We start from the raw sequence: 12,558 nt of genomic DNA, 5'->3' as shown, positions 1-12,558 counted from the left end.
CCTGATCTGCCCCGACTCACCCCCTGTCCTGAGTAAGAACATGGAGGACGACAAATGCTCGCGAGGAAGTGGGGAATTCTTTTCTGATGGTGGGGCGCAAACTGGTGTGGCAATTTCGGAAATAAGATGTAGGTTTTCCAGAAAAGTAAAAATGGAACTGGCATGACCCAGAGATACTGTGGCTGGGCATACGTCCAAGGGTCTATATCCAATGTAGAGATGCTCCCGGAGCCATTGCTTCTCTGCCCGTGATACCGAGGAGGTGAAGTCAGCCTAGATGTTCGTTAACAGAGCAGATCGTGAAAGTGCGGTGTGTGTGCACAATGGAGGTTTATTTGGCTATAAAGAGAAACGAAGCCATGAAGATTTCACAAAAGGACGGACGGATTTGGAAATCATTATGTTAAGTGGGGTGGCCAGTTTTCAGAAAGGCAAAGCCTTATGTTCCCTCTCACATGCAGATCTCAGCTCTTAATTGCTATGTGTGTGCGTCTGCGTGCCTGTGTATGGGTAGAGGTTGCAAAAGCCGAAGGGAGACCACGAGGGAAGAAAGTACTGAGGAAGAAGTGAGGTCACAGAATGACATGAAAGGGGAACGGACCTCTCCGCGGTGAGGCAAGCAGGAAGATGCAGGTACATGCTAATTCACAGACGCAAACACGCTGTAACCGGCTACCAGAAAGATGGCACCTTGACTGAAGTAGAATACTGATGTGGCAACACCAACCAACCAGAGCTCCCAGGGAGTAAATCACTACCCAAAGACTACACACGGACTGACCCATGGCTCCAGTTGCATATGTTGCAGAGGATGGCCTTGTTGGGTACCAATGGGAGGATAACCCTTGGTTCTGCTAAGGCTGTATCTGCCCCTCTGTGTAGGGGAATGTCAAGGTGGGGAGGCGGGAAAGGGAGGTGGTTGGGGTCGGGGAGCACTCATAGAAGAAGGGGGATGGGGATGGGATAGGAGGCTTACAGACAGGAAACTGGGAAAGGGAATAACATTTGAAATGTAAATAAAAAGTATCCAATTAAAAAAATTAAAGAAAAAAAAAGAATACTGATGTGGACAGTACTGGAGGGTGCAGGAAGAGGGCAGCCCAGACCCAGGGTTTGCAACACAGATCAGAGCCCCTCTAGGGATAAAGAAACAAGCAGATGCCCTGAGGGCACTCCAGGGGAACTTTATCACCCTCCACAGACACAAGCTTCTCTAGGCTCATGGCATTTTTTTTTTATAGTGGAATTCACTCACAGGGAAAAAATTGCTCCGTCAAGAAGTCAGAATAATAGGCACATTCTTGGAAAAGATGAATGCCTGCCCGCTTGCTCTCACCTCCTGACTAGTTGTGCCATTTGCTAAACCACACTTCCAAAGGGGGGGGGGGCGGAAAAGAGAGGGGGAGGGACACCCAGCCTCACTTTCAATCCATATTCACTTGCAAATTTGGGGAATTCAGAAAATTTTTGCATCCTGAAATTCAGGCCATGAAGGGTCAGGAAGAAACACCACAGGTGCCTGTGTATTACACGCAGTTTGTTTAGTCTGTATTTGTGAGGTTCGTTGTGATCTTTAGTGAAATGTACAAACCCAGCAGGGCAGAATTGGAAAAATCACTCTATCTGAAGAGAAACAAAACCTCCTCCAGTGTCTTGGCAGCTGATACGAAAGTCACGGTCTGGAGAGATGGCTCAGTGGGGAAGAGCATGGGTCGCTCTTGGAGAGGACCGTGGTTCCACTCCCAATTCCCAGCACCCAGTTGGTGGCTCACATCTATCTAGAACTCCAATCCAGGGCACCTGCCACCCTCTTCTGGCCTTCACAGGCACCAGGCATGTAGACGGTGCACACATGTACACGCAGGCAAAACAACGCCGTGCACATACAAGTAAACATATACATACATATATAAGTGCTACTGGTCAAAACGGATCCTGTACCCTGCTAGAGAAGGCAGCATGGGGGAACCTCATACAGAAGTTCACAAGGACTGGGTCTGGAGGAACCAGAGAAAGATCCTGGACCTTGGAGCTCTGTGATGCTTCAGATCGCACTGAGAGACTGGGATAGGGAGGCTCAACACCCAGCCAGGACCCCACGTCCCAACAGAAAGGACACGCATGTAGGGAGGTGAGGACTGTATGTCTGCAGGTCCTTCAAGAGATGTGTCAGGCAGTGGAACCCCATGACCTTCATAGGAATCTGTGGTCAGCCTCCCTCCAGGCCCCAGGTGCCAGAGGTCACAACGTGTTAGAAGAATGAGTGCTTGTATGCATAAACCCAGCCGGGAGCAGTGTGTTCAGGCTTCGAGCACTGGCTAGACCTTCATCTATATCCTATTGTGCTATACACCCAGTGCAGCAATCTGAAAGCCAGGGGAAAGTCCTGCCCGGGACCGGCACTTCAGAACCCCAGCTCTCCAATGTCAGAGCTGTCGATACGAGTCCAGTGGTTCAAGGAGTTAGGTCTGAATGGGAACAATGCCATGGAGGGCTGCTGGCACATAGTCTCTGAGCAGAGGGACCGTCAGCACATCTCCTGGTCACCCTCAACTGTGCCAGGGGCTCTGAGCATGTGGGGGATCTAACTGTGCACACGCATTTCTGGAATCTGACATCACAGGGACATGAGAAGCAGGTAAGAAACACGGGGCTGGAAAATGGGAAGAAAAGCAACTCAGCCAATCGGCCACCCTGACTCTCAGTTCCTGATCTAGTAACAGACTTTTGCAGACCCACTGAGATATCTGCAGAGGGCTACTCAGAAGCGGATGTCTTGTGGCCCTTTATTTTACTGTTCGATTAAAGACAGAGAGTCTTTGGTGTGTCCCCACACCTTGTATGGGACTGCTGTGCTAACCCTAGAAGCTACAAAGGATGCCAGTTTTTGATATCAGCATTGTCACGGGGAGTGGGGGGGGGTAGAGGACAGTATGGAGGGAGCTGTGGTCCATGGTAGGGGGGTGTGGTAAAGAGCCACAGCCCCTCAATTAGGCCTTCATATCCTTATAGGCAGTGGGACCCTGTGATCCATCTCCCAAGACTGTCACTTCCAGACAGGAACAGAGGGACGGGTAGAAAAACACCGGGGTGTGTGCGCTTTTTTCCTTGGCTGCCAGGACCCTCTCTCTGTGTAAACCACGCACTGTTTCTCATCTCCCTGAGTCCAGCTCCCCTCTCTCCTACAGAGTCCTGCTGCCTATTCTACATGGTAGCTTTGTATAAGACACTAGTTAGAGAAAAACTGTCAAAAAAAAAAAAATCAGTGACTGGTGCTGAAACTGGCCCTAAAGACAGTGTGGTCATTCTGGGGAGACCCTCTAGAACGACACCCAAGAGAAGCATGGTGTCTCGTTCTAATGACAACTTCCTCTGACTGTGGCCGGAGCAGCACGCAAGGCAGCTCGGGGTCCAGGGCTGTGTCCCCCTCAGTCTCATGGCCTTCTGCTCTTGTCAAGACTCGTGTGTTGGCGAAGAATTTGTATGTACAGGGAAGACACCCAGCATAGCCTCTGCCCTTACAGGGTGCCAAGGATGCTCCTGGAGCCAGTATCTCCTGGAGGCTTGGGTGAAGGCCCCGTGCTGACACATTTAACGTATCTTTGTTCTTGGCTGGCTGAGAACCTGAAGGGGAAGCTGTTTGTTTTAAATATCAAATATTTCCCGATGTGCCGTACATGCTCCCTGCACACCAGCGTGCCAGCAGGAAACACCAAAGCACAAAGGAGCAGAGGCCAGGTCTCAGGCTGGGTGGAAGAGCCAGATACAGCAGCTCAAGTAGGGGGGCTTAACAGCTGGTGCCTACAGCTACTACTGCCCCTCCACTGGGGGGCGCTCTTAGTCAACGGGGCTGTCTCCAATTTACCTGTCTCACCTTTGCCAAGGTTCGAGAGTGATTCGTGGTGAGGCCAGCCCCACCATTCTGATAGTCACGAAAAGCTACTTGACCAGCAAGAACTATGTCTATATTCCAGACAGGGGGGAAAGGACCCAGGCATGGCCAAGTTAGTCTTTTTTTTTTCTCTGTCACAATTCTTTTTTAAAATCTAGCCTTCCCAGAAGCCTAACCTAATTAAACACCACTGACCAGAAAGAGGCCATGTTGGCTTGTGGGTGTAAAAACCTATAGACATTTTAAATGAGGCCCACAGTCAGCCAAATAGCCACCCATAGAGACTGAGTGAGGAGAGCCATGGCCAGGCAGCCATGGAGCCTGAGGGCTCCAGACATCCATTCATGTCTTGGTTTCAGTCTCTGTAGCAGTTCCAACACTTTGTCACTTGTTGAGCAAGGATGCCACTCCAGGCTGTTTCCTTATAGCCTGGCCCAGCTCTCCAAGGAGGCTCAGCACAGGACAGGCAGCGAGCTCATTCGCACCTGCCCAAGCCTTCTGCCCCACCAGAATCGCTGGGGTTTTAGAGTTGAGTCCCATCAAGCTGTACAGGCGAAAGATATTTCTTGACAAATTATAAAAGAATGGTTGGGGTGAGGAACCAGGGCTTGGTGAGGCTCAGGGAACAAGAACACTGGCTGCTCTTGCAGAGGACCCAGATTCAGAACCAGGACCCACATGGTGACTGGTAATAGCCTGCACTTCAGTTCCAGGGAACCTGATGCCCTCTTCTGGCCTCCATAGGCACTGCATGCACCTGGTGCACACACATTCACGCAGGCAAACACATACACACAAAATTTAAATAAATCTTAAATTAAAAAAAAAAAAAAGGAAGACAGCACCACTGGAACACAGTGCTTTCTGGAATTCAACCTTAGATTGACCCCAGGTGCCTTTCAGGACCTTTGCCCAGCTGTCCTCCCATAAGCATATGGGTCAGGGGTCAGACATAATGCTCAACTCTTAGAGGAGACAATGGATGGGGAGAGTTCAGGGTCATTCACAGCTACATGATGAGTCTGAGGCAAAGCTGGGCTACAAGAGAACCAGAGGGAGGAAGGAAGGGGGGGGGAGAGGTTGATTCACCGCCCACCTGCCTGCCCTCTTCAGGCACAGACCCCCTAGCCTGGAAAAGCAGCATCTGCCAGGCACTAAGGGTATCTGCCTGGCATCTTTCCCTCCCTCCTTCCTAAAATGGGAACCCTCAGTCCTTTCCTGAGACAACGGACTTAAAACAAGTATAACAGTGCATTTTGTGCAGCTCAGAACACCATGTGACCTGGTGTTAGCCAATGAGAACTCTTGCAGGAATTCTGAGAGAAAAAAAAAAAAACCAAAACAAAACGCTTTCCTGAGACAGGAAAAAAACACAGAGGGGGGCCTTCTGTTTCTTCCTTCCCTCCTGAACTCAGAGTCAACACACAGAACAGTGGCAGCAGGTCTAGAGTGACGTGGTGATAAAGTAGCAGGTTTAGCAGAGTGGTAGGAGTAGAGATGAGGCGTAGATGAGGCGTCTGATCCGCTGATCCGCTGCCCAATCCCTTGGCTGTAATAGCTCAGCGCCATTGTGGTGTGAGTAAAATCAACCCCGTTCATTTAAGGGTTTGTTAATTAGGTCTTAGCCTGTTGGCCAAGTATGCCTTAGAATAGAAAATACAGCGAAAGAATTGAGCAACAGGCCCATTACCTCTGCAGCCCTCCTGGTTTATGTAAGAGACATGGCTGGTTGACAAGGAAGGTGTGGCCACTGCACAGACTGTCCCAGGCTAATAGACGTTGGAGACCATGAGGAGATCTTTAAATGAAGTCACTCATGGCAAAGCCTTCCTTTCTAACTTCTTTGAACTCAGCACAGACTTGCCTCGGATGACAGCCAACCCAGCCGTTCTGCTACTCAGCAAACAAGGCCTGGACTGAGAGTCACTTTTCTCCAAGACTGAGGAAAACCAACTCCCATATCCTTTACTCCTCCAAGACACCTAAACCTTCCCACCTGCGGGGTTCTCCCCCGTGAAATTAGGCAGGGTAGACCAGACTCTGCCCTTCTTATGGGAAGACAACACGTGACATCACATTGGCCCCGCAGCCTTCTTGGGCAGGTTGACCATTAATAATTCACCCAGCAGAGAAAGAGACGCTGGCTTACGAACATGCCCCAGCCTGACACAGGGTTCGGAGCAGGCTGCTTGACAGCCCTCAGAACCTGACCGTCATATTTAGACATTGGCATCTGTCAACCACCATAAGTAAACCATTCTAAACTCAGAGCCAGGGCTGCACTGCAGATGACTTTCAGTGTTTGCCAGCAGAGGCATCAGGAAGATACAAGGCCAAGTAGACCTGGAAGAGTGAGGACCCAAGGAGCATCCTGTCTTCTGTCCTTGGTGGTTCTAAACCTCCAAAGGGCGGCCATACACACACTTGTTACCCTGTTGGGGAAAACTATTTTAAGCCTAATTAGCAGGATTTTTTTTAGAATGCAAATGCTTTTCATTTAGACATAAAACAAAATGCCACGACATTTCCTCCACCCATTTATCACAAACAAGTTAATTACTATGTAACAAATCTCTCCTTGCTAGAATGTGGAGGTCCGGGCTGCCGGTGAGCTGACTCAGGCATTGGGAGGAAGCCACTGGGTGGCCGGTAATAGCTCATGGCGTGCTCACCGTAAAACCACGACTGGGAAGCTCTGCTTGTCAAATTAAGTAAGGTTAAGCTCTCTCGCTCGGAATAACTCAATTATCAGTAGTCATTATCCATTTAGCACAGAACCTACCAGAAGCTCCGAGCTCTGGGCCTGTTCCTGACAGAGGCTTCCTCACTGTGCTCTCAGAGTGGCAAAGTTTTGTGCATAGCCAGCTGTTTCTGCAAGTCCTAGCTTGAGTGTGCTGCAGGCCTCTGTTCTCACCTCCATGGGTACAAAATTATTTCTAAGATGTAGAAACATCCTCGCTCCTGATATCTTATACCTCAAGCTCAAGAGGAAGAAAACAGGGAGCGAGCAGAGGGTGCAGTGGCCAGGGCTATAACCCTCCACTGAACTTAAGCAGATGAGCAAAGACAGTTTAGGCCTGCTGTATGAAGTCCACCCAGAGCACATCAGTAAACCCAGGACTATACCCTTCCTGCCAACCAAGACCAGAGCACACAGTAGGGCTGAGCTACACACATGGTCATGATGGTAGTGAGATCTAGGAAGCATTGTAAAAATGTAGATATTTCTATATATCTGTTGCAGGCATTCCTTGTTACCAAATGGTGCGTTTTCTCACAAGTCCCTAGTCAGTGGGTATGGCAAGACCTCCTTGTGCTTGCTAGGATTCCAGAGGCCTTGTGTTCCAGGGTCAGCGTAGGGGTGTCCAGAATGTAGCAATGGCAGGGAGAGCCACACTAGACGTGGGAAGGTGACCCCCCTCATCATAGTCCATATCAAAAAACATACATAGCTCTTGGAGAGTCCTGAACACAACTTCTCACTGAGGACCACCCCACGGCTGCTGCCTAAAGTGCTCCTTTCCTTTCTTTCTCTCTCTCTTTCTTTTTCTCTTTCTTTCTTTCTTTCTTTCTTTCTTTCTTTCTTTCCATTCTTTCTTATGATCAGCAATGATCAATGACTGCTGCTTCACAGTAAAAAAAAACAAAAACCAGGTATGATAAGTTGGCCATTGTCTTTATTCACATAATGAGTAAGGAAGGAGAATCTGAAAGATTCCTGCTGGGACGGGGCATAGCCAGCAGGCAGGACCAACCAGGCATTGCAGTGCGATGTCATCTGTGAAGTTCATACCCGAGGACCATACAACCATGCACGCGCGCGCACACACACACACACACACACACACACACACACACACACACACACACAGAGGAAAGAAAGAATAAACCTCACAATGCTGCAAGTCTGGGATTTTTATATCAAAGTGAGTTCACAGGCACTTTGGAGTCGGTGCAGACCATTGCTGCAGGGGGGATGTGCCTAGTCCCTGCATTCAGTGTGCAGGGAGGAGCCTCCACGTGCACACCTTCACAGAAGGCCGCTCTGTGTCTTAGAACCAAACCTTGGAGGAGTGGGGGTGGGGGAGAGGCGTCAACAGCCTTAGGACTTTGGAGCCAATGTGGAAATTCACTTTTCATACCTGGTTGAAAGCCCACTTCCCCTGACTCCATGAAAACTTCTAGGCTTCTGAGGCCAAGAGCAAGAGCTGCTAGACTCTGAATCCCCAGAACCCAGCCTCTTATCTCTATGAAACCAAAAAGGTTTAATTAGTTTGTCTGTAAAAGGAAAACAGATAGATTCACAATGAGTTTTCCAGCCATCTACTTCCTCTGCCCCTTTCACACCACCATCCCAGAAGCTCTCGGATGCCGCTTCCCGTGGGTTTTCCTGACGTTGGAGGTGCATCCATGAAAGCCACATGCCACGTTTGTGAGCAGAACGTCTGTGGGCTTATTTACCAAGCTCCCAACAACATCGTCTGCTTTGTCACGCATTTCAAAGTGGGGATAATTTAAGAGTCCTGCATTTCATACATAAAAATACTCAGTGAGGAAGTCTCCCTGCACAGCACTGGGTGACGGTGTTCCACCCAAATCCTCATTTGTCGCACAGGAAATGATTCACCTCAGTCCAAAATGACAGGCAGGCCTTCCAAATCATTCACCACATGCAAAGAGCCTCTCGGTTGGCCCACTGGAACCTCATCCATTCCACAGCCATCTCTCTGCAGGGAGCAGTGCTCCAAGGCCAGCCAAGCCTTCAGCTTCACCCCTCCACCCCTCACACACCCCACACTACCTTTGAGTAGTTTCTCTCCTTCCACGACATTCGGGGAGATCAACGCAGTGTAGCCTTCTTCGGAGAAGCCAGCCTTGCAGGCCTCTCTGACTGTAAGATCCTCATGGTGGGCCTGGGGATGGAAAGGAGACTGTGAAACCAATATAAGTTCACGGAAATTTAGTCCGACCTACATTTGTGATGGCCACCTCACAAGCCTCTGCTGAGGAGCACAGATAAAGCACCATCTCCACCCAGAGGTGGTATGGGGATCCTCAGGTCTCTGGGGGAACTTCAGGTTGTATTGGTTCAGGCTTGGGGGAGCTTCCTGAACTGGAAATCTGTACCTACTTCTATGGGAAGCACAGGGCCAGCTGATGCCTAGACCAAGTACCAGAGGAGCCTTTACTGGCTAACGGCTGAGGGGAAAGGCAGAGGTGCCCAGGAGAGGGGGGTGAGCAGCAGCAGCTACAGCAACAAGAGCAGCAGCAGCAGCTACAACAACAAGAGCCAGAGCAGCAGCAGCAGCAGCAGCAGCAGCAGCAGCAGCAGCAGCAGCAGCAGCAGCAGCAGCAGCGGCAACAGGAGGAGGTATTTGTCACCAGCTGTTCACCCAACCACAGGCAAAGCCAGGCCTGGGGAGAGCAAGGGAACTCTGCTGAGAGACCTCTCTCCAGGCTGCAGAGCTCTGCCTTTAGGCTAGGTGAGGAGGAGGAGGAAGCCTCCCTCTGCAGGCCACAGGGGTGGAGTTCCAAGAAAGGGAGCTGGCAAATTCAGCGATTCCAGGGCTGTTTCCAAGCGAGCGGAGAGTGACCAGTTCTGCCACTAGGCTGCAAGGAGGCAAGGTGCTCCTGTATGCGTGTGCGTGCGTGCCTGTGTGTGTGTGTGTGTGTGTGTGTGTGTGTGTGTGTGTGTGTGAAGTTCACCCACCCAATGTCCTGGATTCTTGCTCATTCTGAAGCCCCCATTTAAAGCCTAGTCGAGAGAAAAGTCTCCCCTAACAGACCAGAAAGGCTTTCTTTCTGTTCCTCTGGAGTCTACATCTGTAGGGAAGGGAAGGCAATGGGCAATGGGCATGGGGTTCCACCCAAGCTGCCAGGAACCAAGGGAGATAGCGTGTGTCCCCACTAATCCACTCCACTAAGGAGGAGAAGGCGCACCAGGCTCCTGATTCCTGGTGAGCAAGCTCCAGGAGACGCGGGCGCAACCAGCACCCCGCAGTTTCAGCTTCTCGGGCCGCCGGAGCGGAACGCGCCTCCCTGCCGGCTGAGTCCTCCAGCTGCGCGCAACAGCTCCTCCGGGGTTTGGCTGGGAGGCCACCCGCAGCTTGCAGCCTGTAGCTCGGGCTCAGATACCCGGCCCTGGAGGCTAGGAGAGGGAGGGCCGGGTCGGGGATCTTCCCTGGGCCAAGCTCAGAATGGCATCCGATTCTTGGGGACCGCAGCTCCGAAATGCACTTGCAGCCCGCGGGAGGCAAAAGTCGGCCGGGAAAGTTTCTGTCCCCCCGGGGCGTGTTCCCCGCGCAGGGCGATGGTCCGGTGGCCTGGAAGCAGCCGGTCGTCAGCCCTGGTTCATCGCAGAGATTACCTCGGCATGGCAGCGAGCAGGCCACCGGACCGATCGGCCACGAGAGGGGGTTCGGGCCACTCGGTCTCCGCCCAGGGTCGCTGCGGGAGCTGCCGCTGAGCCGTGCGGAGGCTCCGCAGCCAGCCGAAGTCAACCGGCAGAGCCGGCTGGGGACCGCGCAGAGACCGTGCAGAGACAGCGCGGGTGTCCAGCTCCAGTCCCTGGGCTCAGTGCCTTGCGCTCCCGCTACGCCCTTCTTCCGATACCCCTCTAAGTCGGGAAGACCTGCCAGACCCCGCTGCTACAGCCCCGCGCCCCTTAGTCGCCTCCGCCTCCCACCGCAGCCGAGCTCCGCGGCACCCACGGGACCCGGGCGAGCGCTCCGCGCAGCCGATCCGACCCCGGCAAGCGACTGGAACTCGGGATGCGCGGCTGCCGGGCGGTGGAGGCGAGTACTACACTACGGAGGGCGGCCCCGGAGCGCAGATCGGGCAACGAGATGGCACCCGGGGTCCCGCCCGCTCAGCCCCGCGGCTTCGGGCTCCGATAGCAGGCGGCTTCGCGCAGCGCCGGCGGCGGGTTGAGAAGACCGGGAGAGAGCATCTAGCCCCACGGGTTCCCAGACCGCCCGCGAACGGAGAGGCGGTAACTTACCCGGAGCGCGCCCGAGAGCCCGAGCAGAAGCAGCGGCAGCACCGAGCCCCTGGTCATCGTCCCCGCCGCGCCGCCCCGGCGCTCGCCCGGTGCCCGGCTTCCCTCGCCGCGGCGATGCTCCGCCCGCGCCCGCCCTGCTGCTCCCCGCGCTCGCCGCCCGGGCTCCGGGAGCCAGGCCAAGTGGGCCGGCGGCGCGCTCCCTCCGGCCGGTGCGTCCGCCGGCCTCGCAGCCGCCCGCGCCTCTGTTCCGCGCGCTCGGAACTGCAGGTGAAGCCGTGCGGCGGCCCCGCCGAGGCCCCGCCCCTCCGGCCCGGCCTGACGCGGGCCTTAAAGGAGCCGCTCCCGTGCCCACTCGCTCAGCCGCCTGGCCTGGTCGCAAGCTGGCCCTGTGGCCTCAGGCCCTCGGGACAACTAAAGGCTCGTTTGGGGAGAAGAATTCCAGACACTTGATTTCTAGGCGCAAAGACGGTGTGGACTGAAAAAGACTGTGGTCTCTGCCCAACAAGTTAGATGTCTTTTGTAGATTGTGGTGCGCCCTCCTTGTGATCACACTGTGATCTTAGGTCAAGTTCTTTTCAGAGCCTTCAGTGGAGAGTAGACACTTCCTTCAGCCCCGTGTCATCTAAATCTTTGGACACAGGGCTTTGCGATGGCCTCCAGCCTCCTGAGCAGCTCAGGGGTCAGAAGAGAGTGAGAGGGGAGTGGTCATTTTCCAGCTGGCCCGCTCTGGCTGACCCTTGATAGTGTGGGCCTGGCTCTGGCTACCCTCCAACGTTTGGGAGGATCCATGCCCATTCCTGTTTATGTGCCAAAATGTAGTTAGGGTCTTCTGTGAAGGAAAGGAAGAAATCAGAGGCCCCGGAAGGAAGGGACTCCAGCAGGCAGAGCTGTCAGGAGCCGTCAGCTCACTGGGCAGGCTAGCTCCATTTGCTTCGCATGGGCAATTTCCAGCCCTGACTGCAGGCATTTCTTTAGGCATCATAACGCTCCCGCGGAAAAATAAGGGCAGCTTGGACTGTGAGTGAAGGCTTCCCCATCCTTCCTTTGGCTAAGCAATGTACAGAAAAGTGGAACGAACGTTTGCTCAGATGTTTTTCAAATGTTCTTTGTCTCTCTTCTGAGGGGATCTGTGTCCAGAATACAATAGTTCTGGTTTGAGGAGAGTGAATGAAATTGCCCCAAGGTCAGAATCAGCGTGGACAGAGAGACCCCCTACCCCCCACGACATAGATGGCACCCTAGGCTGTTGGCTGGTCTACTGGCTCACACTCAAGCCATGGGAAGCCCGGTATGGGACAACCCAGGGTGCACAGTGGACTCTGTCCAGGGGTATGAGACTGGGTTTAGCTTGTACCACCAAGCATCTAAACACCAAGCCTGTGGCAGCCGGGCCCTATGCACAGCCTGTCCCGATGCTTTCCTGCCAAGGAATGAGGGACACCACTAACTTGGTGTAGCTGACTGGGTCATCTTCAGACTCTACTGTGTGGCCTTCTCTGGGGAGACAAAGAAACATTCACTCTAGATAGAGAGAGGTGCCCAGACCAAAGCAAGACTTGAGTACAGCTTGGTGAGCTTATTGGGGTGGTTTGAAGGAATATGGAGACCTGGAGGAGACAGTGACTCTGTAAACTCAGACACACTGCACAGCCAGGGGGAGATGGGA

At 53.0% G+C, this 12,558-nt stretch overlaps 1 protein-coding gene across 1 annotated transcript in view; it reads right to left on the bottom strand.

Moving 5' to 3' along the window:
- The window catches only part of Cdh4 (cadherin 4), a 478,258-nt gene extending 467,122 nt beyond the window's left edge, over positions 1–11,136 (bottom strand). Inside the window, exons 1-2 of the mRNA NM_001419540.1 lie at positions 10,893–11,136; positions 8,694–8,805 (exon numbers count right to left, since the gene is read on the bottom strand). Coding sequence (NP_001406469.1) covers positions 8,694–8,805; positions 10,893–10,949 — 169 coding nt within the window. The 5' untranslated portion in view covers positions 10,950–11,136. The remainder of the gene's footprint in view (positions 1–8,693; positions 8,806–10,892) is intronic.
- Positions 11,137–12,558: the final 1,422 nt, after the last annotated feature.

The sequence above is a fragment of the Rattus norvegicus genome, chromosome 3, assembly GCF_036323735.1.
Source record: "Rattus norvegicus strain BN/NHsdMcwi chromosome 3, GRCr8, whole genome shotgun sequence".
NCBI classification, from domain to species: Eukaryota; Metazoa; Chordata; class Mammalia; order Rodentia; family Muridae; genus Rattus; species Rattus norvegicus.
This window is presented reverse-complemented; position numbering and strand designations above follow the sequence as displayed.